The sequence below is a fragment of the Neofelis nebulosa genome, chromosome 5, assembly GCF_028018385.1.
Source record: "Neofelis nebulosa isolate mNeoNeb1 chromosome 5, mNeoNeb1.pri, whole genome shotgun sequence".
Classification (NCBI taxonomy): domain Eukaryota; kingdom Metazoa; phylum Chordata; class Mammalia; order Carnivora; family Felidae; genus Neofelis; species Neofelis nebulosa.
In genome coordinates this window covers 87,839,970-87,867,785 of record NC_080786.1, presented here as the reverse complement: position 1 = coordinate 87,867,785, position 27,816 = coordinate 87,839,970, and the positions used below count along the sequence as shown (strand labels likewise).

The 27,816-nt window shown below is 46.1% G+C and overlaps 2 protein-coding genes across 2 annotated transcripts; both read left to right on the top strand.

The window, feature by feature from the left end:
• Positions 1-2,448: 2,448 nt before the first annotated feature.
• On the top strand, positions 2,449-11,174 carry LOC131513153 (uncharacterized). The gene is made up of 4 exons (XM_058732524.1): positions 2,449-2,532; positions 9,243-9,536; positions 9,762-9,953; positions 10,709-11,174. Exons 1-4 carry the CDS (start codon positions 2,460-2,462, stop codon positions 10,960-10,962), a joined length of 813 nt encoding a protein of 270 aa, XP_058588507.1. The 5' UTR covers positions 2,449-2,459; the 3' UTR covers positions 10,963-11,174.
• A 6,962-nt stretch (positions 11,175-18,136) lies between these two features.
• MUC20 (mucin 20, cell surface associated) lies at positions 18,137-26,767 on the top strand. Its single transcript, XM_058731027.1, has 4 exons — positions 18,137-18,309; positions 21,552-22,892; positions 24,852-24,943; positions 26,418-26,767. The coding sequence occupies exons 1-4, from the start codon at positions 18,216-18,218 to the stop codon at positions 26,484-26,486; spliced, it is 1,596 nt and encodes a 531-aa protein (XP_058587010.1). The 5' UTR covers positions 18,137-18,215; the 3' UTR covers positions 26,487-26,767.
• Positions 26,768-27,816: the final 1,049 nt, after the last annotated feature.

The following is a 27,816-nucleotide window of genomic DNA, read 5'->3' as shown; positions in this document are numbered from 1 at the left end:
CATGTTGTAGCCATGTGTCAGAATTTCCCTCCTGTTTGAAGACTGAATAATACTCTGTTGTACGCCTATGCACTCACTATTGATGGATATTTGGCTATCGTGAATGATGCTGTTATGAGCGTTATTGTACAAATGCCTGTTCAGGTCCCTGCTTTCAATTATTTTGCTAGATATTTAAAAGTGAAATTGCACCATAGGGCAGTTCTATTTTTATTTTTTCAAGAACCACAATGCTGTTTTGCACAGTGGCCACACTATTTTATATTCCTCTCATAATAATGCAATTCTACATAGTAAATGAAGTTGAATTATGAGAATTAACTATATAGCATGAAATCTCTAAACACATCATTCCCTCTCTTAGAACAATCTCCCTTCCCACTCAGTGGTCCATCTGGATAAATCCCAACTCCTCTTCTAATTTTGGTATAAGCTGTATCCTAGAAAGTCTTTGCAGCACACTTCCACCCCCTCTTCCCAGGCCCCTGCTGGGTCCCCCTCCTCTGCTTCTCCGTCTCATTGTAATTTTGTATTGTAACTGCCCATTGGTATGTCTCTTACCACTAGACTGAAGCTTCTTGAAGGCATACCTGTGTCTGTCTGGGTCATTGTTAAATCCGCGGTGTTGGCTTAGAATAGGTGTTTAAATAATACTGTCAAATCAGTTAATGAGTTTTAAGGATATGACAGAAAGCATTTATAGCCCTGAGAACACTTGAGTCTTTCCGTGTCCCCCCACAGCAACTATTCAGAGGCTGTTAGAAAGGGAAATGGTATTCCCTCTTTCATAGAGTCTAGAATCTCAGAGCCGGAAGGAACTTCTGCAGCTCATTGTATCCGACCTCCCACCAAGTACAGTCTCCACCAGGGCCTCCCTGAGGGCTAGTTGTTCAGCCTGGTCTGAGAGCTTCCAAATATTATCACTACGGGGTATGCTTTCAGTTGCATGTTACAGAGACCCTAAGAGTGACAAACAAATGGAGGTTTATTGTCCTCAAATACCAAGAAGTCCCAAGGTAGCCAACTGCTGACACCGGTTCCCTTGTTGGTGATATTTTTGGGGCCCAGGCTTTTTCCATCCCCAACGTGTTGACTTTTCATCCTTGTACAATTGTTGTCTCATGATTATGGAGTGGCTGTCAAGGCTCTTGGCATCACATGCTGTCGAGGACAGGAAGTAGGGAAAAGGGGAGTGCCAGCAAGCTCTCTTCTTCTGCCTGTCCCTTTTATTTATTTGTTTGTTTGTTTTTAAATGTTTATTTATTTATTTTTGTGTGGGTGAGAGAGAGAATGCACGAGAGCGAGGGAGGGGCAGAGAGCGAGGAAGACCGAGAATTCAAAGCAGGTTCCACACTGTCAGTGCAGAGCCTGACACGGGACTCGAACTCATAAACCATGAGATCATGACCTGAGCCAAAGTCAGACACTTAACCCATGAGCCACCCCAGGTGTCCCCTGCCTGTCCCTTTTAAAAGAAAGCTAAACTCCGGAAGTTCTCCAGCATATTTCCATCTGTGGTTTACTGGCCAGAACTCTATCACTGATCACCAAGTGCAGGGAGGTTTGGAAAGTAAGATTTAATCTTTCTTGTCTCCATAGTGGAAGGTGACAGGGTGCAGTCAGGCATAGTTCCTGAGTCTGTCTCAGGCACTTACGGGCTCTTAAAGCAGATCCTGTGCCACTTGCATGCAGGGATGCAACAGAAACCCGGTTGGGCCAAGGGTAGAATTGGCCCCAGACTGCAGTTGGGCATTTCTGGAGTGGCCAATAGAGTCACCTTACTTTTCACATTTTCTGGTAGTAGATAGTCCCCGCGAATCTCTCTCCCTCAGCCTTCTCCTGGTCTGTCAGCCTCCCAGCAGCTCTGTGGTGTAGATGACTTATACAAGCCCTGGGAAGCAGAGCTGCCCAGCTGATTTTCCTGGCTGAAGGGAACTCCCCGGGGGTGTCTCTGAATACCTCCACTATATTTTGGTTGAAAGAACACTGGACTAGTAGCCAGGAAATCAAGGTTCTCACTTCAGCTCTACGATAACTAAACTGTGTGAACTTGTGGTGCTTCTTGCCTTCTCTGGGCCTCAGTATTCTTATCTATAAAATGGGGGAGGGGATGCGGGAAGGAGTGATTCAGATTAGAAGATTGCCAAAGTCCCTGACAACAATATCATTCTGGTTTGTCTGATTCTGCTTCTTCCGCTGGTCTGGAATCCCCAGCAGATGGGAAAAATAATTTTTTTCTTTTTGCTTGCATTACCTCTGTTTGTACAAGCTATTCCAAGCAGCTGGGACACCTGTGCCACTGTCTTGGTGCCACCCCCCCCCTTCCCCGCCTTTTGCCCGTGGCTGCCCAGATGTGAGCTTGCACCTGCCTAGGGGCACAGATACCAAATGAGCTTACTGGGATGGGTGAGTATTAAAAGCCCCAGCCTTGGTCCTTGAAACACTCTTGTCTCTGCTCAATGCCTGCAACCATGTGTCTGGTTCTCCTCCTCCTGCTGTGGCTGAGCTGTGCGACCCCAAACCAGGAGACAGGTGAGGAGCCCAGCTGGCAGCTGAAAGGAACATGGCCTCTAGTCTCTTTCATTCATTCATTCATTCAATCATTTTTGTTCCTGGCATGATTTACCTCCCAAGGGCTAATGCTAATTTATTAATTAATTAAAGAGTTCATTTACTCAGCACCTACTTGTGCTTAATGTGGCTCCTCTGCGTACCGATCATCTTCGTATTTGTGAGATGTGGATTCGCTGGGAGGGTCTGCTTTGGTTGGGGATCCCCTAGGAGTGTCCAAAGGAGATTCCTGTGAGTAGAGGCAGCATGGGGCTCTGGAATGTGCACTGTGGGGGAGGCAGAAGGGCAGGTGGTGTGACAAAGCCTAGATCCAGATTAATAGGCAGGTTCAAGAGGCAACTGCCAGGCACCAACTGATGTGGTTTGCTATAATACCCCTGGAAACGCAGTGGGATGACAAAACTGTGTTTACTAGAATGCCTTTTGGGAGTAAACTAAATGTCATTGGTAGGAATACTTTTTGTGGGAATGGGAGCCTCCAGGGGCGTGCTTAAGTAACAACATTTATGCTATTAAATTGTTTTGTGTAGAGGACTTCTGGGGAAGGGCAGGACTTCAGTTTTGCTGAGGGAAATTTGCAGGTTTGGGGCTGGAGCAGGATCAGTGGGAACTGCAGAGGGAGGAGGAGGCTGCCCAGGGTCCCCTTTCCACACCTTTCCTCAGCACGCTTGCCCTCTTCTCTATAAAATTGTCAAATATGTTTCAGGAGTATTGCTCTGGAGGGGCGCAAACTATCAGCAGGTTCTATTATTAGGTTCTTCACCCACTCCTTTCTGGGCCCCAGAGCTTGTCACTTTTACTAATCTCTCGGTCTGAGGCCAACAGGATGGTCACTTGAGCTATTGCCTGCTCACTAGGAAGCCATTTCCTAGCAGTTCACTGCTTCTCAGTCACATCCCATGGCTGTCACCTCTTACCTGCACTGACCATACAGCATGGTGACGTTCTGGTTACTTGTAGTCTGATGACACTGTTCACTAGACTGAGCTCCTGGAAGGTGTTTTTTTTTGTAGGGTCTGGTGGCACAGGGCACTAGAATATATGTCCCTGATCCACCATGGTACCTGGCTCAGAGAGCCACTCAATAGAATAAAATGAGAGGCACTTGGGTGGCTTAGTCTATTAGGCATCCGGCTTTTGGTTTCGGCTCAGGTCATGAACTCATGGTTCATGAGTTCGAGCTCCACACTGGGCTTTACACTGACTGTGGGGAGCATGCTTGGGATTTTCTCTCTCCTCTCTCTCTGCCCTTCCCCAGCTCGTTCTGTCTCTCTCTCTCTCTCAAAATAAATAAACTTAAAAAATAGAATAAAATGACTGACTGAATGAATGAATGAATGAATGAGTGAATGGGCACTTGGTCTCTTATGCTGTCATTTTTGTGATAGAACCAGTCAGGACTGTTGGAAGCTATAACTGTCTCCTGACCTTGGACACTGTGGGAACTCCAGTGTGAGCCCAAATTCAATTCAGATATATATTTTTTAATTTTTAAAAAGTGTTTATTTATTTTTGAGAGAGAGAGAGAGAGAGCGAGTAGGGCAGGGGCAGAGAGAGAGAGGGAGACACAGAATCTGAAGCAGGCTCCAGGCTCTGAGCTGTCAGCACAGAGCCCAATGTGGGGCTTGAACTCACAGACTGCAAGATCATGACCTAAGCTGAAGTACGACGCTTAACTGACTAAGCCACCCAGGCAACCCTCAATTCAGATATTTTGAATTAAATTGAATAAAAATTATTTGACACCAGAACTACAGTGATGCATTTCTTACCTTGGGTGAGCTGGTAGGGAAGACAGATATACCTCCAGAAAGAAGGCTGTAATAACAGACAGGGATTAATGCTATGTTAGAAGCTAAAATCAATAGGTTTTAAGAGTAAAAGGAAAGAGTTAATCCCAATAAATGTAGTTAATCCCTTCTAACCCAGGTGGGCTCGGGGGCGGGGGCTGGGGGTAGGAGATGTGTTGGAAGGCCTTTCAGAATAGATCAAATTTATTTAAAAATTTTCTATCTTGTGGAAGTTTTCTAATTTTTTTAAATGTTTATTTTTGAGAGAGAGACAGAGTGCAAGCAGGGGAGGGGCAGAGAGAGAGGGAGACACAGAATCTAAAGCAGGCTCCAGGCTCTGAGCGGTCAGTGCAGAGCCCAACACAGGGCTCAAACTCATGAACCCGGAGATCGTGACCTGGGCTGAAGTCAGCCCCTTAACCGACTGAGCCACCCAGGTGCTCCCTTATGGAAATTTTCAAACACGCACAAAAAGAGAGAGAATAATATAATGAACCTACTGTTCTTATTGGCTAATTTAAAAATTATCATCCACCAAATTAAAAAATATAACCATAATACCTTATGAAAGATGAAATAATTAAAATAATTACTACCATTAAAAAAATTTTTAATGTTTATTTTTGAGAGAGAGAGAGAGAAACAGAGTGTGAGCGGGGGGGGGGGGGGGGGGGGGAGGGGCAGAGAGAGAGGGAGACACAGAATCTGAAGCAGGCTCCAGGCTCTGAACTGTCAGCTCGGAACACAATGCAGGGCTCAAACCCACAGACCGCAAGATCATGACCTGAGCTGAAGTCAGATGCTTAACCGACTGAGCCACCCAGGCACCCCTACTTACTACCATTTAATATCTATTCATATTTCTCCAACTTTCAAAAAGACTTTTTTGCAACTGGCTTATTTAACCAGGACCCAAACAAGGCCCACACATTACATTTACTGGTATATCTCTTTCTTTCTTTCTTTCTTTCTTTCTTTCTTTCTTTCTTTCTTTCTTTCTTTCTTTCTTTTTACTGGTATATTTCTTAAGCCTCTTCAAATCTATCAGTCCTCTTTTCCTTTTTTTCATGCTGTTGTTAATTGGCGGAACCAGGTCATTTTGTCCTGTAAAAAGTCCTACATTCTGGATTTATCTGATTGAATCTATGTGACTGTCTCTCTGTCCTCTGCATTTCCTGAAACCTGGTTATTAAGGTTAATTTACTTTGGCAAGAATATACCATAGGTGGGGCTGCGTACTTGCTATTGCGTCTCGAAGGAGACACACAAAGTCCAGTGGTCCCACTTTACTGTTTTAAATAAACTTGATCAAACAAATGCAATCTGTGGTAGGTCCATTATAAATTTTTTTTTAACGCTTATTTATTTTTGAGACAGAGAGAGATAGAACATGAACGAGGGAGGGTCAGAGAGAGAGGGAGACACAGAATCTGAAACGGGCTCCAGGCTCTGAGCTGTCAGCACAGAGTCTGATGCGGGGCTTGAACTCACGGACCGCGAGATCATGACCTGAGCTGAAGTTGGACACTTAACCAACTGAGCCACCCAGGCACCCTCTGGTAGGTCCATTATGTCCATTATAAACATCCCCCCTCAACCTTTCTCTAATGGTTTTAACCTGCACTGCCGATTGTTGCATAGATCCATTTTTTTCGTTAGGGGTTGCCAAACGCTGGCTTTCCGATTGTGTCGCTCCCTCTGCACTTATTGTCCCTTGTCATTTACTCGGTTTGTATGGAAAGGCTGGATAAATATTTAATTCTTCATTTAGCATTTTCAGAATAACGGTCTTGTTCCTTAGCAACCCAGGGAAGATTGAATTTAAACATGACCTTGAAGAATAAGAATGTTTTCTTTTAGTGGCTATGAGAGGGAAGGGCCTTTCACACAAAGGAAACAGCTTGAGCAAAGGCTCCAAAGCAGGAGTATTCAGGGTGTTTAGAGAATGGCAGAGATTAGTAGCAAGTGCAACAAGAGGATTTTTGAATGAGAAGCCTGGTGTGGTGGAAACGGCAGGGAAGAAGTCAGGATTGCTGGTTCTACTCCCAGCTCAAGTACGACTTTCAGAAAATGACTTTTCCATTTCTAGATCAGAGACTTTCACACTTTTCTGGCCACTATCTACATTAATAAATATATTTTACACTATTATTCAGTACATACATACAGGTATATAAAAACGAAAATTTCAGAAAGAACCCTAAACATCTTACACTTACATATACAATGTATGCTATGCTATGCTGTTCTGTTCTGTTCCATTCCATTCCATCTTATTAAAATAAATGATGTTCATGGGGTGCCTGCGTGGTTCAGTCGGTTAAGCATCTGACTTCGCCTCAGGTCATGATCTCACTGTTGGTGAGTTCGAGCCCCACGTCGGACTCTCTACTGTCAGCACAGAGCCTACTTTGGATCCTCTGTCTCCCTCTCTCTCTGCCCCTCCCCTGCTTGTGTGCTCTCTCTCTTTCTCTCTCTGTCTCTCTCAAAATAAATAAGTAAAGTTAAATAAAATAAATGCTGGTCATGATCACGGAATTGATCTCTGACTCACAAATGGGCTACAACACTTGTTTGGATGGTCTCTGGGGCTCTTTTCCACCTCCAGCCCTCTTTGATCCATCCTTGGCATTGGTGACAACCTGACACTGAACCAGGCACTTGGGAAGAGGGATGATGTGAGAAGAGGAACTACTCATTTGCAGGAGGCTCCCAGCTCAGCATGAGACAGAAGCCAGGCCAAACTCAAAGGCCACCACCCCAGCCTGGCCCGCCATCACCTTGAGAGGTCTGACTTCCCAGGCCACTGCTCCCCTTTCATCAGACACCTGCCAGCCCCTCTTTCCATAACAGGCTGGGCGAGCCACACCTAACCCCGAGTCCTCTCAGGGGCCTGCTCCCTGTTGATCGCATCAACTTTGGAAGGCCCTCAAGTTTATCCCTAAACAAAGCCCCAGGCAGGTGTTAACCTAACAGGAGTTGATTCCATAGGTCAGGAACAGCACTGAGAGTCCTGGGTATGAGAACACCTGGGGCTCATTCCCACCTGAGCCACTGACTCACCAGACGACCTCGGCCACGTCCCTACCTGCCAATGCTTTGTTTTCCCCTTCCCTTAAAGAAGATGAACCCGTCAGATATAATTGAATTGAGCAACTTGGGAAAATGATCAGAATTAAGGTTGATGTTGGGACCATGGAGACCTTCCTCTAACTTTGTGGGAGTTTTGTTGGTCCTTCTTGTCACACTTCTGTTGTTTTCTCTCTTGCTTCTCTGTCTTCCTTGCTGTCACACCCCTGCCACCCTCCTCTTCTCTCTCATTCATCTCTTTCTCTCAGCTCCGACTCATTCTTGTGCCTCTGTTTTTAATAACAGCTTTCCTGAGATATAATTCATGGAACATAAAAGTCATCCTTTTAAAAGTGTACAGTTCAGTGGGTTTTAGTATGTTCACAGAGTCGTGCAAACCACTGTCTAATTTCAGAACATTTCTTCATTCCCAAAGGAGACCCTGTACCCATTAGCAGTCACTACCTGCTCCCCATACTTCCCGGCCCCCCGACAACCATTAATCTACTTTCTGTCTCTATGGACTTCCATATTGTAGACATTTCACTTAAAAGGAATCATACAATGTGTGGCCTTTTGTGGCTGACTGCTTCCACTTAGCATCATGTTTCAGGGTTCATCCACATCGTAGCATGTGTCAGAACTTCAGCCCCCTTTTTTTGGGGCTGACTGGTATACCATATTTAGTTTTATCCATTCATCAGTTGATGGACATTTGAAATGGTTCCACTTTGGGGTTCTTATGAAAAATGCTCCCATGGACATACATGTACAGGTTTTTATGTGAGCATGTATTTTCACTTAAGTATATACCCAGCCGTGGGATTGCTGCATTGTATGGTTTTCACTCTAAATTAAACATTCTGAGGAACTGCCAAATGTTTTTCTCTGTTTTTCAGGGTGGCTGCACCATTTTTCAAGTCCTCCAGCAGTGGATGGTGTTCCAATTTCTCCACATTCTCACCAACACCTGTTTCCTAATGGGTGTGAAATGGTGTCTCCTTTGTGGTTCTGATTTGCCTCTCTTTGATAACAAATGTTGTTGAGCATCCTTTTGTGTGCTTGTTGCCTACTGGTATATCTTCTTTGGATATATCCTTCACCCATTTAAAAATTGGGTTATTTGTCTTTTTGTTGTTGTTGTTGTTGTTGAGCTGTAGGAGTTCTTTACATATTCTGGATAAAATTCTCTCATCACATGTATGATTTGCAGATATTTTCTCCCATTCCATGGGTTGTCTTTTCACTTTCTTGATACTATCCTCGGAAGCACAAAACTTTAAAATTTCGATCAAGTCCAGTGTACTTTTTTCTTTTGTTGCTTATGCTTTTGGTGTCATATCTGGGAAACTATTGCTTCATCCAAGGCCATGATCATTTACATCTATGTTTTCACCTAAGAGTTTTGTAGTTTTGACTCTTACATTTAGGTCTGTGATCCATTTTAAGTTAATTTTTATGTATGGTATGAGGTAGAGGTCCAAATCCATTCCTTTGCACACGGATATCCAGTTGTCCCAGTGCCATTTGTTACAACTGTCTCTTTTTATTTAAAAAAATTTTAAATATTTATTTATTTTTGAGAGAGACAGAGTGTGAGTGGAGGAGGGGCAGAGAGAGAGAGAGAGAGAGAGAGAGGGAGACACAGAACCCGAAACAGGCTACAGGCTCTGAGCTGTTAGCACAGAGCCTGACGTGGGGCTCGAACTGGGGAATGGCCAGATCATGACCTGAGCTGAAGTTGGAGGCTTAACTGACTGAGCCATCAGGTGCCCCATACCTGTCTCTTTTTAATGTCCCCTTTTTCTACAGGCAGCTGCTCCCAACCCCAGCCCCTCTGCTGCTTTGGAACAGATCACCACTGCAAGAGAGGAAGCTGCTACTGTGATGAATTCTGCCACGAGGTGTCAGACTGCTGCCCAGACCACCGCGCCCTGTGTACCCTGGATAACTCACACGCAGGCTCATTCCCACCCCTGGCGGAGCTGGATGCTGTGATGGACAGAGGCAAGCCCCTTGCTTGTACTTCAGGCCAAGGCCAGGATGTGGACTGGATGCCTCCTGAGGGCCCTGATAATCCTGAGATCCTCACATTTGGTCCATTTCGTACCAAAAGTGCCCACATATTCCTCCCAACTTTGTTTCCCCACTGCTCCTGACCACCTGCTGCTCCCCTCTGAGTTCCTTTCCCAGATCCCCACAGGGAGAGGCTAAGCTGTTGGTGGTTGGGGATCAGGGTGGCGAGTGAGGTGGTTGGGTCACCTAACTGCCCCCGCATCTCTTGCAACATAGATGCCTCTTGACCTGACCCATGTAGACTTTTGAGGGAAGACAGAAGTCTGCAGAGAGGCGCTAGGGATGCTACATTAGGAGGAGGGAGACTGGGAGTCAGGGAGGAGGCCAGGAGCTTTTGCCTTGTGTTTCTCAGCTTCTCAGAATACCAAGATGGTGCTGCAGATGGTGCTGAGGAGGGAGACCCCCCCGAGCCCTGCAAGAAGCAACCTAGACTGGATACAGAATGTGGTGAGTACCCTGGTGGTTCTCCCGGAAGGGGTGCTGACAACCTGCTCCTGCCTCCCTGGCCTGTAGACCCCAGAGTCAGGGAACCGCTACCAAGGGGGAAAAGAGACCTGAGCTGGGGCACAGCTCCACGGTTTTAGGGCTAGGAGCCATGGTATCTGACCATGGACACTGACACCTGAATTTCATATAATTTTCATGTGTCATGACATACTCTTTTGACTTTTTTCAACCACTTAAAATGTAAAAAACATTATTAACTTGTGATATGCACACACACACACACACACACAAACCTGCAACAAGTCAGACTTGGCCCACGGGATTGTGGTTGGCTGCTCTCTGCCCTAAATCATCCTTTGTTCTTTACTTTTCGTTTGGGTCGTGACTTCAGCACTGACCTGTCCAGAGCTCTCTGCCCAGCACTGGAGCAGAGGCTTCAGTCCCCACTCTAGCATATTATGACCATTGGGCAGAAAGAAAGGCAGCATGGTACAAGGAAAGAGCATGGACTCGGGAGCCAGCAAGACCTGGGTTCAAATCCTGTCTCTACCACTTATTACCTGGATGATTACTGGATGACCTGAAGTAACTTCTTCTGCCTTTCTGAGCTTCCCTTTCCTCATCTGTGTCCCAGAGCTTGCCCTGTAGAGCTGTTACAAAAGGGCCTTGGTAGATGTACAACGAGACATAGCTATTATTTGGGGACATGCAAATAAGCTGCAGAGGGTGTAGGCCTTCGCTTCCTGCTCACTTAGGTCCAGCAGCTTCTGCACACCAGCCTCCCAGGGAGGCCCCTCTCCATCTCCATGAAGAAAGTCAAGAAGAGAGGCTGACATCTCCCATGAAGCTCCTCCAGGGCCCTGTGATGCAGAGCCCACCCTGTTCCCCTCCCCCAGCAGCCCCAGGTCTGCTGGGGCTTTACCACTGGGCCCACTGTGCTTGTCCCTTGGTTTCTATCCTGCGTGCTTCTATATTGGCTCAACCAGAGGAAAACGGAAATCTGCAATAGTCATAAACACATTTAAATCAGCCATACATGGCTGGGTGGCTCAGTCAGTTGAGCATCCAAATTCAGCTCTGGTCATGATCTCACAGTTCGTGAGATCAAGCCCTGCATTGGGCTCTGTGCTCACAGCCCAAAGCCTGGAGCCTGCTTCAGATTCTGTGTCTCCCTCTCTCTCTGTCCCTCCCCTGCTCTCTCTCTCTCACTCTCTCTCTCTCTCTCAAAATAAATGAACATTAAAAAAAATTAAATCAGCCATACAGATTATAAAACATAAATTTGGCTCATTGTATTCATTGTTTGTGGTGGTTATAATGAATATAGTAAATGTTTCTTGAAAGCAGAAGGCAAGAACCTAGCACCCCTTTGGCTAAGTGATCTGTGCCTCCTTCCTCAGTATTCCTTCCCAGGTATCATGTGACCACCTCTAAGTCCCAAAATAGCCTGGTCTGATCCCTAGCCTCATGTTCACCTACTTTTCTTCCCAAGGTAAAAAGAGGCAGGGTGACCTTCTTCTAGTGGGTTGGGACTGGCTTTCTGGGAGTTTCCTTGTGTGAGGATTTCAAAACTCCAGGAGAGTGATGCCAGGGGGTTTTGGGGTCTGTTGAGCCCATTGCCTTCCCTCTCAGACCTGCTCCTCCCCCTGTTCTGTGAATGGTTCCCTACCCTTCAGCTTCCCGCACTCCAGGCCTTAGGGTCTTCTTTTACTTCTCTCTGCCCGTGGCCTTCCTCTGCAAGGTGACAAGTCTTTCTAGTTCTACTTCACAACACGGTTCATTTCTGCTCCTCCTATACGCCAATTGCCAAAGTCCCAGGTCACAGCGTCCTAACTGGTCCTCTTGCACCGGGATCTCCCCTAACTGGTCTCTGCCCCCAGTTTACTGCCCACAGCAGAGTTCTGGTGTTGCCAGTTCCTCATTCAGAAACCACCACTGACTTCCCATTGTCTCCAGAACAAAAGTTAACCTCCCACATATGGCTACAAAGCCCTCCACAGCATGAACCCAAGGCACATGTCTGGCTTTATATGCTATAAGTCCCTTTCCCCACTCCTATGTTCCACCTAAATAGAATGACCCATTATCCCTGTCCATGCCTTCCTCCAGGCTTTGGCTAATCTGAACACTGGTTTCTAAGTAAATGATTATAGCAAAGGAGGTCCTGTCAGAGTCCAGTTATTGGCTCTATTGGTTCTATTTCAGCTTAGTTTCTCTGAATAACTTATTTGGGAACAGAACTCCAAGGAGCAGGTGAGGGAAAAGGGAAGTGATGCAGAGAAAAAGGGAGACCCAACACAAAGATGCATTATTCAGTTGGCCCCCACTATGGCTGATTAGTTGCTTGATCCTGTGGGACCTTTTAAAAAATCTTATGAAATGTTTCAGAGAACCATATGTCCTGGGGATGGAATAGGAAGCATCTGTCCATTGCCTCCCATTCTCATGGTTTATAGGTTGCTCCACTAGGCGCTAACTCTTTCAGTTCTTTGTTGCTGGTACGTGAGAGCAGAGCAGCTCTTGGAAGCATCCCAAGCCTTGGCATCAGGGAAACCCTGGCAGAGAGCAAATGGAACATGGCAAGGCACTGCCTCATCACTCCTGGAAAAGTAGTCACCGTAGCAATGGCTGGAGTAGGAAGCAAGGCCAAAGGGACTTGAATGGTGTACAAAAGGTGTTCTACCTACTGGCTTTTGGGAACACATGCTTTATCCCTCTAGCTCTTCCAACCACAGATTTCTTTTCCTGCCTAGGGATGGAGGAGCCTGGGTGAGGAGACATCCCTGGGCCCTGTTTGGAAGAACTGGTCTCATACATCCAGACCTAGTGGTCTCTCTCCCTTCCTTGTTAGGAAGTACTTCTCAAGTGAGGCTCTGTGGGATGTGGCCTCTCCAGTTGGGATCATCCTATGGGCCTCATAGAAAGCCCAAAGATGTTGATCTATGGGCTCTTTTCCCTCTCTTCACTCAGTGATTATTTTCCTTCCAAATGTCCAGAAACTCCATCTCTTTTAATTGCTCCTATATCATCCTTTCATCCCAGATAGGATGAACAGAGTTAGGTTATTCCAAACTGAAGAGACTGTTTCTGAGATGTTCCAATACTGGTACAGCTTCTTCTCTAGTTGAGTGTACGTGTGTGTGCATATGTGCATGCATATTTCATTTCTATCTGGCTCTCCATCTTCCCTCCCCATCTTCCAAATATCTTCCCTATGAAAGTCATTTCCCTGGCAGCAGCATACTACCAGGGAAAAGCCTTGGAAAAACAGAGGGTCTGCATTACCAGCCCTGCCTGGTATTTAATTTAATGCAAATTAAAATTACAAAGAGAAATTAATATTCATAACGATGTCTAAAATTACAAGGCCTGATGATAGCAAGTGTTGATGAGAATGTGGAGCAACTGGAACTCTTATATGTTGCTGGTATAGCTGAAGCTGGCACAATCAATTTGGAAAACTGTTGGATACTATATACTAAAGCTAAACACATGTATGCCCAATGACCCAGCAATTCCACTCATATATCTATCTATCTATCTATCTATCTATCTATCTATAGATAGATAGATAGATATCTATCCAAAACAAATGCAAGACGGTTCATTGCAGCTTTATCCAGAATAGTGAAAAACTGGAAACAACTCAAATGTCCATCAATAGGAAAATGGATAAATAAATTGTGGTATATTTTATACAATGGAATACTATCTAACAACAAAAAAGTACTGTTACACACAACATGAGTGAGTTTCACAGGCATAATGTTAAGAAAAAGAAGCCACACACGAACGAGTGTGTATTCATAATTCCATTTACATGAAGATCAAAAACAGGCAAAACTAACCCATGGTGATAGAGGTAACAATGATTTTGGGGGGCAAATACTGACTGGAAGGGAACACAAGCGAGCCTAATGAGATGCTGAAAATGTCTCCTTTGTCTGAGTGCGGATACCTCTTGGGTGTATACAAATGTAAAAATTCATCAAGTTGTATGCTACTTAGGATTGATGTAGTTTACTGTATGTGGGCTATACCCTAACAAAGAGATGAATGAACAAGTGGACAGAGGGCTCTCTGGAGTTTCCTATACTATAGCCCAAGGAATAGGGGTTAGCGTGGGGAAGGCCCATTCTCAGGTCCTTGCAAATTTAGATGATTCTCACCACCTCTTCTGTGGTAACTCTGCCTGACAGGATCTCATCTAAACAATCTGTGCATACTTAACATTTTGAACTTGTAGGGACACACATGGACCCCCCAGAGTTGCTATAGAGATATTTTAAAGTAGAAACATTAAAGCAATAGAAGATGTAGAAAGAAATGTAATCTGAACTTCCCTTAACTAAAGCAGAGCCTTCCAAAAATACACCTGCCATTAGTGTCCTTCTGAGTGATTTTCTAGCCAATTCAGTCTGCCATGGAGACAGACTGCCTAATAGAACCTTCTGTACCCATGGAAGCCCTAAACCCCCCACCCTTCCACTCCCACTCCTTCATTATGTTTGGTATATAAACCTTGATCTCTGGCTATTCAGTGAGTTATTCAATACTGAGCAACTTCCTGGTGCCCTTGTGAATAAACTTGGTCTTTTCACCTGTTCATCTGTCTGTTCTTAATTAATTTGCAGACCCTCAATCACCAGACCCATGTTGAAGGAGAAAAAAGTTTTTCCTCCCAACAAACCCAGAACAACTTAGCTGTGGCCTGGAGCTGGGCTATATCTCAGTGGTCTAGCAGATTTATAACCTTGTATTTTGAGGACATTTGACCAAGTTGACTCTTTTATCAGACTCTTGGCAGGCCAGTGCTTTGGGCTTTACTTGATGACCCTTGTCCTGAGCCAGGTTCATCCCTATAATATGCACTGGTTTCATTGTGGACAGAGGGGTTCTAAACACTCTGATGAAAGAGCCAGACCCAAAAGGCACTGATGACAACTCCATCCTTCCAGTTGTTCAAGCTGAGAAGTCTGTACTTATTCTTGATTTCTGTTTGTTTGACATCCCACATCAATGTGGCAGGAAATCATGTGGACTCTATTTTCAAAATACATCCAGAATCTGATCAACTCCCACTACTTCCTCTGCTACCTCCCCTGTCAGAGCCACCCTCCTGTCTTGCCTGGACTAGGGAAAAAGCTCCCATCCTTAGTGCAGCTGCCAGACCGATCCTTCTAAAGTTAGATCCCATGGCTCCATCTGTTCATAACTTCCCAGGCCCCATCTGTTCCCACCTCACTCGGAGTACTAGTCCCAAGACTGGCAAAGCCCAGTATCATCTACCCCCTCACTCTGTCCTCCTATGTGTGCCCTAGTGTGCTCAAAATCTGCCCCTAGTGTGCTCTAGTCACATGGGCCTTTTGATGCTCCTTGAACTTGCTCCTGTCTTAGGCCTCTGGACCTTTCTCTAGAAGTTCCCACTGCCTGGAATGCTCTTCTCCAGGTATAACTGTCTCACCAATTTCAGGTCAGTGCTCAGCTCTCACCGTGCTATTTCACACAGCAAGCTGCACCTTCCCCCTCCCTCCCCCCAATACCAGGTTCCTGTTGTCTTTTTTCCTTCTTTTCCCCGTAGTATTCATCCCTACATAATTCACTTATTTGTTGTGTTTATTGTTTGCCATCTTTCTTCACCAGGAAGTTAGTTCCGTGAGGTTAGGGATCTGTTTTACTTAGTGACGATTTGCAAATGCTGGCATATAGTAAGTATTGCATATATGTTTAAGTTAATGAAACCAGCCTCCAATGCTCGCTCAGGGTGAGAGCTGAGTTGGGCTGAAAAAAAAAAAGTCCAGAAACTTTCTGGATAAGTTTATTATGACCCAAGGGTCAATAGTCATGTGCCGGGGCACCTGTGTGGCTCAGTCAGTTAAACGTCGAACTTCAGCTCAGGTCATGATCTCACGGTTCATGAGTTTGAGCCCCATGTCAGGCTCTGTGCTGACAGCTCAGAGCCTGGAGCCTTCTTTGGATTCTGTGTCTCTCTCTCTCCCTCTGCTCCTCCCCCGCTTATACTCTGCCTCTCTCTCTCTCTCTCTCTCTCTCTCTCAAAAACAAATAAAACATTAAAAGAAAAAAAATAGTCATGTGCCCAGGCTTGGAAATTCCCCCAGATGTAGAGGAAAATGGACCAGACAAAATTCAGCAAACCCAGGGAGGTATTTAGCCAGACTTCCCTCCCAGTGGGTTCCTGGTTAGATCCCATCACAGGCAACTGGGCTGGAGCTGAGATGTTGTTCACTTAAATGATGACAGGAAAAAGGAAATGGTGAGGGGAAGTCCACGGTGGGCATGAGAAAGGCACCTGAAATGCATCAGTCTGTAGATTAAGCCACTGGCTGCTGGAATGAGGAAGTCCCTCTCCCAGCCCTGGCAGGGCAGAGAGGTAGCTCACAAGGGGAGGGAAGTGGCAGAAAGGAGCTGCATTCTTTCTTTCTTTTTTCATTTCAGTGATGTGTTTATTTTATAACTGGAAGTTTGTACCTCTTACTGCCTTCACTTTACCCATGCCCGCATCTACCTCTCCTCTGGCAACCACCAGTTTGTTCTCTGTATTTAAGAGTTCTGTTTGTTTTTGCTGGAGTTTCTTCCGTCTTCTCTAGGGGGAAGCCCCACACTAGATCTCATGCTACAAGACATGAGACTTCAGGTCATTGCTGTGGCCTGGGGCCTCCTCTCCTCTTCTGAAATCCCCCAGGGGGATATCCATCCTTCCTTTTGATAAAGTGAAGGATTTAGGCTGAATTGGAGGGTAGAAAGGTTCAGCCTGTCGGGAATACTCTACAGATCAACCATGTTTTTGGAACTGGGGTCCAAGATCTCTGACTCCACGTGCTGGACTGTGTCCCAGGTGGACCCGCTCATGCTCTTCTCATGGAGTCTCCCCCCACGTTCTGGAATGACTCTCTCCTTCTTCCAGGCAGCAGAGTTTTGTTTTTTGTTTTTTTGTTTTTTTTTCATTTCAATGCAGGGTGAAGTTCCAGAAGACAGTATTGTACACCTAATGCAGAACCTCAGACTGCATGGCCAAGAGGACCTTGTTGATGGAAGCCCAGAGAGGGAAAATAACTTGTCCAAGATCACACAGTTCCTGGGCCACTCTTAAGGAAGGAGCTGGAAAGAGAACTTAGGTTTTCTGACTGCACTTTGAAGTTCCTTCCAGCAGTAAGATTTTGTGATTTCTTGATGCTGATCCACTCTACTATAGAGTAGCTTTCATCACAAAACTCTGGCCCTGAAATCCTCCAGGTACCTTGTCTGCTGCCACTGGCTGTGGCCACAGCAGCCCATTCCTTGGCCCCTGGAAGGGGTAACTTTCTTTTCTAGGGTATTTGGAAATATATTCTTTAGCCTCATTCCCCTTCTTATAGCCAAATCCCCTAAGCTTCTGTAAGTTGGCACCTTCCCACTTCCCTCCTCCCAGGCTCTGTGACTCCAATCTGCACACTTTCCCTTTCCCTTCTCCCGGCTAGTGCCTTTCCCGTTCCACACCTCCAGTCTGGACACGGTCTTGACTCTGGCAGGGATGCAGAATCACGGGAATCATTGGAAAGATGTTAGAGATCAGAGTCCTGCTCCACACTGTCTCCTGCAGACTTTGGGGGGCTGTCCCTTCTCTCTACTGCTTGAGGATCAGGATAGATGTCAGGGCTCTCATTCATTGAGCACCTAAGATGTACATGTATTCCACGAGCAACCAGTATGTAGCAGGCACTGTGTAAGAGACTTACTCTCTCATGTCGTCCTCACAGAATGGCCCACCAAGTTAAAGATTACGCCCATTTTATAGATCAGGAGGTTGAGCTTCAGAAAGATTCTTTAATTTGCCCTAGTCATAGAGCTAATAAAGGGTAGGATTAGAAATGAAACCCAGATGTGCTGAACTAAAAGCCTAAATCCCATGCACAAGGGGTGGGAGAAGAGGGAAGGGTTGTAGAAAGGGGGGAAATGTGAAACACTATCTTCCATGGCCTCCCTGGCTGCAGGACTGAGGGGTGAATATCACTGTGGGAATGATTTTATATCTTCCAATCAAACTTCAGAGAGGAGAGGTCACTGGGCCAGGGAGGCAGCAGGGGTATTTTGCTGACAGCCCTTGATATGCACCCTGCTACCTCTCAGCCTGTGCATTTATGATCACCTGGTTGCTTCTGGAAACTACCCAGCCACACCAAGGCAGGTGGCCCGCCCCTCTTCTCTGGGTTGAGGAAGCAGGAAAAGGTGGCAGTGAGAGGCTTTGGGCAGACGTGCTGGGCAATGGTGGCCGGAGCTCCTGTTAGGATGGGCTTTCTCTGGGGCCTGGCTCTGCCCCTTTTCTTCTGCGAGGCTGGGGCCCCCAGGAGCTCTGCAGGTAAGGAGGTGTGGGCTGCTCTCCTCACAGGGCTCTGGGTGTGAGTTTCTGTACCGGCAGCCCTTTGTGGTTGATTAATTAGAATTAACCATAAAGCTACATCTGAAGTATTACTATTGTTGATAAAGAGTGTGCAAATGGCAGTGTGTCAGCTTACGCACGTATGACACTGCAGCCCGTAGAATGAATGATGTCCTTGTGCCCTGGCTGCCGGTTGTCTCTGCGGGGGAGTGTGTGAGGTGGAGGGGTGGGAGGGGCGAGGGAGGTGCCGGCAGGGGATAAATCTGACTAAAGCCAAAGAAAGCAGCTTGACAAGATTCCAACTCCTCCAAGTTTATTTCCTAGCCCAGATTTCCTTTAAAAAACAGTTTTTTGTGTGAAAAGTCCAACTGTTACAGACTGCCTGGGGAGGGTGGATTCTGAGAAGGGCAGGGCTTTTATGAAAGAGACTGACATGGATGTGTCACAGGAACTGTGCCATGCTTGTCACATGCATTGTCTTTATTATTTTTTTAATAGACTTTTTTATTGTAGAGCGGTTTTGGGTTCACAGCAAAATTGAGCAGAAAATACAGAGATTCGGTTCACATATAACCTCTGCACCCCCCCATACCTAATCTCCCCTCATTATCAACATCCTGCATTATCTTTTTCTTTTTTTAATGACTATTTTTTAGAGCAGTTTTAGTTTCGCAGCCAAATTGAGAGGAAGGGACCGAGACTTCCTATATGCTCCCATGCACCATCTTTTTAATCCTCTCAGTAACCTCATGAGACAGACACGGGTCTTGTTATTACCCATCTCTCTCCACAAGATGGGATTGAGGCTTACCATCTTGCAACTCATCTGCAAAGCCAGAATGTTATTCTGCATGTGCCTACCGCTAGGACCACGTTGTCTCTTGCACGCACTCATGACCTGCCAGGCTTGTGCTGCACATTTTACATTTAATTGAACTTAGTCTTCACAACCCGATGAAATAGGTACCTGCAGCTCCATTTTATAGATGAGAAAAATGCACGCTTGAGCCAGGAGACTTGGCCGGGGTCACATGATTGGTAAGCAGCGGAGTAAACAACAGAGAAAGGACTCAAACTCAGGATCTATAGTACACATGCCTTCCTCTCTGCTTTTTTGATCTGAGGAATGGATCAAGAGAGCTGCAGCATTCTAGAGCTGTAGAGGATTGGGTAGGCTTTGCTGTGTTTGAGAAGACCTCTGGGGGGTAAGAAACTTGGGTGGGGTTGTGAGAGCCCCGAGGGGTGTGGAGAAGCTACGGGGTTGGAAGCGTCAGGAGGTTTCACAGCAGGATGGTATCACAGGGTTCCAGGAAAAGGAAGAAAATACTTCAGGGGAGGTGGATGGTCAGACCCCAAGAGCACCACTGTTTGGGCTCTAGGCTGGGTGGGTTGACACAGCTTTGCTTTCACTGTGTGGGGACTGAGGAAGCTCAGAGAAATATCTTGGTCTTTGAAGTGGGGAGAAGAAAGTATATTCCTGTAAAAGCATGATTGCAGAACAACTAATGAGAGTGAATGCCATGACTGACCTGATATGCATGTGGGGACAGCCTGACATTCTCACTGCATTAAAGTTGGTTGTGTCCTCTCAAGTGACTCTTTGAGAAGACAAGGCTTGGGAGGGATGCTTAGTAATCCCTTACAGTCTTTGGAAAATAAGACTTTCCCATCCCCCTTCTCCTCTGGTCCTCACCATTATGGCAAGGCAGATATGATCACCCTCTTTCACAAGGGAGGAAATGGAGGCCTGGAGAGGCCTGGTGGACTAACTTGGCTAGTAGGAGGCAGAGTCAGGATTTGAACCAGTTAGTCATTGGACTCCAGAGCTAGTAGGCAAAAGGCCTGGGGCTGGAACCCAATCTCTTGCTTCCTGGCCCAGTGCTCTTTTATTGTTCAGAGAGAGACACATTGGACAAACTGAGGACCTGGGGCCCTGTCCTGACAGCCAGCCAGGGACGAGGTGACCAACTAGTCCTGTACTTCCATTGGGTCCTTGGATACTTTTGGGCCAGTAGATCTCAGTAAAGACCATCTCAAACCATCAGAACCCTGAAAAGGAGGGCTTATATTTTGATTCTTTTCCTTCCAAGAGTAAGGTTACTGGATAAAACACAGGGAATCAGCTTAAATTTGAATGTCAGGTAAGAAAGCTTTTTCTAGCAGTATGTCTCAAATATTATGTAAGAAATACACATACTGAAAACATTATTTGTCACTGAAATTATTGCTTGTTTATCTGAAATTCAAATTTGAGTTTAACTGGGCACCCTGTATTTTTAATTGCTAAATCTGGTAACCCTCCCTGAAAGGGTCCTTGGCCCACTTACAGAGGGAACCCTTCCTCCTTAGTAGATGGGAGAGGCACGCTTGTCAGCCCATAAAAAGATCCTGCTGTAGCCTCCCCAGGACCATTGGTGCCATTCGGCCCACTGTGCATACAACCTCACAGGTCCATCAAATGAACAGGGATGCTCTGCCCTGTAGAGAAATGCTAGTGGCATCTCTAAGAAGTGAAGTTTGCCTCACTTGGCTCCCTGTTTCCAGTGGAACATGCCTGGTGCATCATTTCTGTAGTTCTGGGATCTTATCCCTGCCACATCAGATGATGGGACCCCAGGGTTCCTTGCTGGAGCCCCAACGACTCTGCCTGCTCTCTTCCCTTTTGCAGTAGCCACCTACTCTGTCTCTGGAGGTTCCTCTCTCCCAGTCCTCCCAGATACCTCTAAATACAAAACCACAGATGTTTCCTGTATTTGAAGAGTTTTCACTTCCATGGGGAAACATTTGCTGGATGAGTAAAGTATCAATGGGAAAGTGACAAGGATTCTTTGAGAAGGTTCTGAGAGTCGTGATTTTTGCTCTGTAGTTGTTGATTCACTTAGACTTATGCCTCCTTTTCTCCCCCTTGAAGCTGGATCCTGGCCCCACGCATTCCCCCTGATGGCTTCAGACCAATAATCAACTAGATTCTGAGGCTTGCTTGCCTCAAGTGGGTCATCAGAAGACATCAGTCAGGTTATCCCAGTTCCATGGTTGACACATGGGACTGGTCTTCCCAATACCACCTCCTTCTTTCTTGTATGTATAGATGAAAAATGGAGTAAAAACAACTTCCCCTCCCCACCTTCCTCCCAGTAGTGCCCAGGCCATAAACACAAGAGCTTGTGTGAAGTCAGTCCACAGGGACTCATGGCTTACAAAGGTGGTCTTACCCAACACAGGCCCTAGCACCAGCAGACCAGACCCTTTGGTGACAACAAACCACATAGAAGTGAGTACCATGACTCCGGGGATCAAGACAAGTTCACAGGGAGCCTTCCAGACGACTGACCTTGTTGAGACCTCCGTGCAAAGCCACATCCCTTTGGAAACTCAAACCCTGAGCACCCAGACCTTTGATAGGACCTTAATCCTGGCCAGCACCATTTCAGATGCAGAGATCAGGGAAACCAAGACCATTTTTCCTGCAACAGAGACCAGGGCCTTCACAAAAATGATACCTTCCAAATTCATGGTTGTGATCACCACTCCTATGGAGGCATCAGCCACAAGTGGCAGCCCCACAGGAACTGGAATGACCACAGTTGAGACGGTTATAGGCACCGATCTCGTGGAATCTGTCTTTGACACCCTTTATACTGATGACAGCTCAGAAGAGGCAAAGAGGATCGTAATTGACATCTTGACATTGGCTCACACCTCTGCAGAAGCCGAGGCCCTGACCTTGGAGAGCAGTGCCTTCTCTGACAGCTCAGTTATGGCCATTGCCACCTCACAGGCCCTGGCATCTGACACCACTGTTCCGGCTAAAGCCTTGCTTGCCTACACCATCACCGACACTGAGGTTACCAATTGCAGCATTGTAGAAATAGAAACAACTGCCACCACTCCTGGGACCTTGGACACAGATCATGATACCACAGGAGGAAAGGCCCTGTCAGCCTCTGAGGTGTCAGCTTTGCTTGATTCCACCGAATCAGAATCAGACTTCACCAAGACCATGATATCTGCTGAGACCGTGTCAGGAGCCAGAGGCACAGAACCAGTCATGCTTGATACCACAGTTGAGACCCCGCTACCTGTTAATAGCACCATAGAAGGAGAAAGAGCAGCAGCCAAGACCACCACCCCCAGCACAACTTTGGTGACACTCAGCACGAACCCCTTGGAAGAAACTTCAGCTTTCTCTATTGAGACAAGTCACACGGAGGTCTCAGTTACAATCTCCACAGGGACTGGGTCAACTGTGGGCAAAGTGGCTCCCCCTGCTGGACTCTCAGATAGGGCCTACAGCCACACCCAAGCAACCACTAGCAAGAACTCCACCCCCTCAGAGACTTCAACCACAGACAGCACAACCAATGGGTCCATCCCCATCAACAGAAACCCCTTTCCTTCTGTGCATCCGACTGTGGCCAACAGCAGCCCAGAGGCAAATATCACCTTAGTCAAGACCACAGCCTTAGCAAAGACCTTGAAGACAGCCAGCATGACTGAATGGAAGCCCCCAACAGCCATGCCCACCACTGCTCAGACAAGGTGGACCACAGAAGTTACTGCAGGTAAGTGGCTCTTGAAGGTGTGATCTTGGGGATTTGGAGTTGGGAATTTCCAGAATGTCTACATGCTTAAGGGATAGGGAGGAAGGAAGGATCTAGAGGCTTATTCTGAGCCCAGTCTCTGAGGTCACGTCTTCATGATCTTCTAGTGATTCTTGCCAAAATCAGAAACAGGAAGAGTTACAATGGCATATGGAAAAACTGTGGGGTTGGAAGTCTGGACAAATAGTTTGAGACCCTTGTTTTGCCCTTAACAATCTAGTGGCCTAGAACAGGTCCTTGTCCTTTCTGGGCCTCAGTTTCTCCACCAGTAACTGCAGGGGGCTGTGTTGCATGAACAATGACGTCCTTTCCAACTCTGCCCTTCTGTGATATTAACGGTTGAGTAACTACTGTGTGCCGGGTGAGGCCCCAAATTGTATTCAAAAGCCACAGTCCTCATGCTCTGGAAACCTCTGGTTCAGCTAGAGCCACACAGAGGGGCACTGTGTGAATGTCTGGCCCAAGTTGCTGCCCCCTGAGCAGCTGGGACCCCATAAGAGTGGGGCTTGCTGGGCTGGGAGCCATAGACAGTGACTTTAAATAAATGAATAAATTGGGCAAAGGTTTGGGCATTTAAAGCTACATGTCTGAGACAACAGATACTTCTCAGGGATGAGGCCCCTTCATCAGAGGCTGCTGGGTCAACCCAGCTTCTGGTCAGCCTGGAGCCTCCACCTCTACTTCCTGTCACTGTCCTCATGCCTCATCCCTGTGGTGTCCTCAGCTGGCCCTGCCTCTGTGGGGAGGTGAAATAAAAATATTAATCACGATCACCTTACTGAACATCTTTTGTATTCCAGGGAGAGATCATATAAAAATATTTCACAACCAGTGAAGCATTGGCACTGGCTGAATGTTCTCACTGATGTCAGCCAGTGAACTACGAGCTTTGCATGTGTTATCTCTTCTAATTAAACCTTCAAAATTACCTTATGAGGTGGGTGTTATGCCCCACCTGACAGGTGAGGAAACAGGTTTAAAGATGCTAGAAAAATAGCAGTGGGACTCCAAATGGAAGTCTGTTTGATTCCAACTCATAACCTCCTATTGTGCTTTTATTTTTTAAAGCTCAATCTATTAATATACCTTTATTTAAAAATGCTTTTCTTTATTATTTGTTGATTAGATACTGCATTGACATGATTTAAAAATCAATAGGTTCATAAGGGGTCAGCATAAAATGTCTTTCTCCCACTGCTGTTCCCCAACTACCCAGCTTCCATCATACACATAACTGGCAGAGTTATTTTCTTGTGAATCTTCTGGCCATGAAATACGCATGTGGCAGCAAAAACAAGAAGGATGAGATATCAATATTGATATCTCTATCGGTCTATATAAATATAGAAGTGCAGTGACTGGATCAGTTCTAACAGTATTCTGAGAGGGGGAAATGACTACAAGAGGGCAGTTAAGGCAAGCAGGTTAGGGCTCAACAAAAGGCAGAACTTGCCTACAGGGCTGCTAAATTGGGAAGGCTGGATCGAAACCTCCACCAACTTGGAACTGGAAAGCATTGGCTGAGGGCATCACCTCCAAGAGCCGGCCTCTCTCAGGCATTCTCCCTGTCTGGACCCTTTCCCAACAACCCATCTGTGACCGCTAGTCCTCGAGAACATTCTAGATTCACTTTGATTTCTCCTTCCTCACACTACTCTTTTGACTTCTCTGAATGTGGTTGGGGCCTTTTTCACTCTTGTTGGGAAGACACTACAAGGAGCCCAGTTATTGGAGAGAAGGAGTCCTCTTTCTCTTTGCAGTGAGTAAATGTAAGCTCCCATGTGAACACTGACACATTTACACATGAGAGTGAGCACATATGTGCAGAGGTGTGGACAGAGGCTGGGTAGCATGGGTCATGTCATGATTCCTGAACTGACCTACCCATATTTTCATCTGCTGCTTTTTTTAAACTTGTAGGTGGGGATGGAGGCTTTTTCCTTCTGCGGCTGAGTGTGGCCTCTCCAGAAGACCTCACTGACCCTAGAGTGGCAGAGAGGCTGATGCAGCAGGTGAGTGGGCACTTTCTGGGCCAAGAAAGTAGAGGAGAGAATTAGGAACTAAGTTTAAGGATCCCTGCTTGGCTTGGCTTCTGTCTGTTTTTCCTGAGTTGGGAATTCCCCTTCTGTGCTATGTAAAGAAATTCTTTCCTTCACCCCCAATTTCCTCAGGCCCTAGGAAGGTCAGGGCTTCTGGCCCTTGGGAGAAGATCAATGATATTAATGGGCAGATAGGCAGGACTTCGGGTTACAAGTAGCAGAAATCAACTCATTGTAGCTTACACAGAAAAGGCAAGGCATTATTGGCTAAGAAAACTAGAAATGACTGTTCCAGCTTCAGTTATGGCTGTATCCAGCAGCTTAGACATGATCATCAAGATTTTCTCTTTCTCTACCTCTCTTAGCTCTTCATTGTTCAGAATCTCTCTTCATATGTACAGAAAGGTGGCTGTGACAGCCCTAGAGTCACAGACACTTCCCTCTCCCAAGGTCTGCTTATTATACTAGGGAAACACTGATCTCATTGGCCTGCAAGGGCCACTATGAGTGACAGCTCAACCGCATGGAATGAGAAGGACAGGCCCCAAAGGAAATAGGAATGCCAGGCAGGAAAACACCCCATAGATGTATGCTCCAGATCGGGACCAAGATTGGGGTATATTTGTATAAGTTGGGAAAATTCTCCTAAGACCCAGATCACTGGACAAAGCTTCCAATGGTGGAATTCTGGGGTCAGAGATTATGGGGATAATATGAATCACTGGAAGGTTAAACTAGGTCAGCTCAGTCTAGCTCTTGTGCCCACGTCTTGCTGCTAGGGGATGAGAAGAGGAAGTATCTGGGCTCTTAAAGTTCTCTTAGTGGAAAGGGGCCCATAATGAGATCTCTGAGCACAGCATGGGGGTTTTGAATTGGGACAGCCAAAGAAATGACAAATGCCTACTGCACTTGATAATCAAAGTAGCAAGTGTGAATCCTAGCCAAAGAGGGAAGCCAGAATGGTGCCAGATCTGAGTCCCCCAGACTGGAAACTATTTCAGGGTTCAGAAAGAGGCCAGGGAGAGAGAACAGGTCAGGAGCTGAGGCATAGGAATCAGGCCATGTAGGTGTTGGGCACGAGCTCTTGTCAGGAGCGGGACACTGATGTAGGGCTCAGGGTTCAGGACTCAGACAAACAATAAGTTTGGAGCCATATAGATCTGAGGGTGAATTCCAGTTCCTAACTGTGTGACCTTGGGTAAGTTACTCCATATTATTTTCCTCCCTTATAAAATGAAGTGAATACAACCTGCTTTGTAAGGTTATTGTGAGGTTAAATAGCATTATGTGCATGAAGCACCTAGTTCATGCCTAGCCGGTGGGGGGCCCAGGGAGTGTTGCTGGCCTTCTCCTATGTTCTCTCTCACTGTCCCTTCCTGTCCGTGGCCTGTGGTGAACTCATAGGCCAGGTGGGCTGGAAGTACCACCTTCTCCTTTTGCCCTACAGCTCCTCCATGAACTGCATACTCACATGCCTCCCATCCAAGTGTCTCTGCTGCGTGTCAAGAAGGACTAAGGAACATCAGCTGTGGCCAGGCATGATTGTGTGCCAAAGGGGGAAGTGCTGCTGGTGGTCTGGGCCCCCCATAGACTAGAGCCAAGTTACTGTGCTGAGATATACCCGGGAGCTTCCCAGGAGGTCAGCTGGCCTAAGCCCTTTTCCCAGACCTGGCAGCAGGACCCTGACTCACATATGCCTGAGTGTGTGGGGGTCTGGGTGGGGGGTGTTCCAAAGATGTTCTTGGACTTCCTTTGGCACATGTGTTGTGTTTCAGTAAAGAGTGACTTGATCACCCATCTGTCACCTGCTTTGTGCTTCCATTGGACATTAATATTATATTAAGTGTGGCCCAGAGATTATCTATTTTATCAGTATGGGGTATGTGTGGGTTTGTTTGTTTGTTTGTTTGTTTTGATATTTATATGGTACAGGGATTTAGGGCATCTTCCCTTTACCTCCCTCCTTCATTCTCCCCTGGTTCTTGGTTTGGACCTTGATTATAACACTTGCTGAGGTTGGCCCTGGAGCCTTTTGAACTTTGAGCTCCTTTGGAGCAGGAACCATATTTATCTTAGTATCCCCTGAACCTAGCAGAGTGCCTGGCCTGTAGTAGGATGACAGAGAATGTTTGTTGAATTGACCTGAATTTCAAATTCTGGACACAAACAGATCACAAGAAAGTCTGTAATACTCAAGTATTCCTTCCTCTAGCTCATAAGTCAAGTTATTATTATTTAAAAAAATAAATGTGGCTAATCTTTATTCTATTGTAAAAAAACTTGCTTATGATTTTCAAATTTTGAAAATTTCAAAAGGGCGGGGCGCCTGGGTGGCTTGGTCGGTTGAGCGTCCAACTTCGGCTCAGGTCATGATCTCACGGCCCATGAGTTCAAGCCCCTCGTCGGGCTCTGTGCTGACCGCTCAGAGCCTGCAGCCTGTTTCAGATTCTGTGTCTCCCTCTCTCTCTTCCCCTCCTCTGTTCATGCTGTCTCTCTCTCTCTGTCTCAAAAATAAACGAAAAAAAAATTTTAAAAAAATTTAAAAGGGCTAAGAAAAAAAGACAGAAATGGAAAGAGGAGTAGAAGAGAAAGAAAAAAATTTCTAAAATCCCACCTCTTAAATACAACTATCGTTAATGTATATATTCAACCTCTCTGCTTGGTCTGAGATATCTCACATTCAATATTTCATACACACACACACACACACACACACACACACACATTTTATTTTATTATTCTATTCTATTCTATTCTATTCTAATTTTATTTTATTTTGGAGACAGTGTGTGTGAGTGGGATAGAGGGGCAGAAGGAAAGAGAGAGAGAATCCCAAGCAGTTTCCA

Coding starts and splice junctions, on each gene's coding strand:
- LOC131513153 (XM_058732524.1), top strand. CDS start 2,460: ATGCCTGCAACCATGTGTCTGGTTCTCCTCCTCCTGCTGTGGCTGAGC. Junction 2,533..9,242: donor GACCCCAAACCAGGAGACAG/GTGAGGAGCCCA, acceptor CTTTTTCTACAG/GCAGCTGCTCCCAACCCCAG. Junction 9,537..9,761: donor CCTCACATTTGGTCCATTTC/GTACCAAAAGTG, acceptor TTTTGAGGGAAG/ACAGAAGTCTGCAGAGAGGC.
- MUC20 (XM_058731027.1), top strand. CDS start 18,216: ATGGTGGCCGGAGCTCCTGTTAGGATGGGCTTTCTCTGGGGCCTGGCT. Junction 18,310..21,551: donor GGCCCCCAGGAGCTCTGCAG/GTAAGGAGGTGT, acceptor TACCCAACACAG/GCCCTAGCACCAGCAGACCA. Junction 24,944..26,417: donor CAGAGAGGCTGATGCAGCAG/GTGAGTGGGCAC, acceptor TTTGCCCTACAG/CTCCTCCATGAACTGCATAC.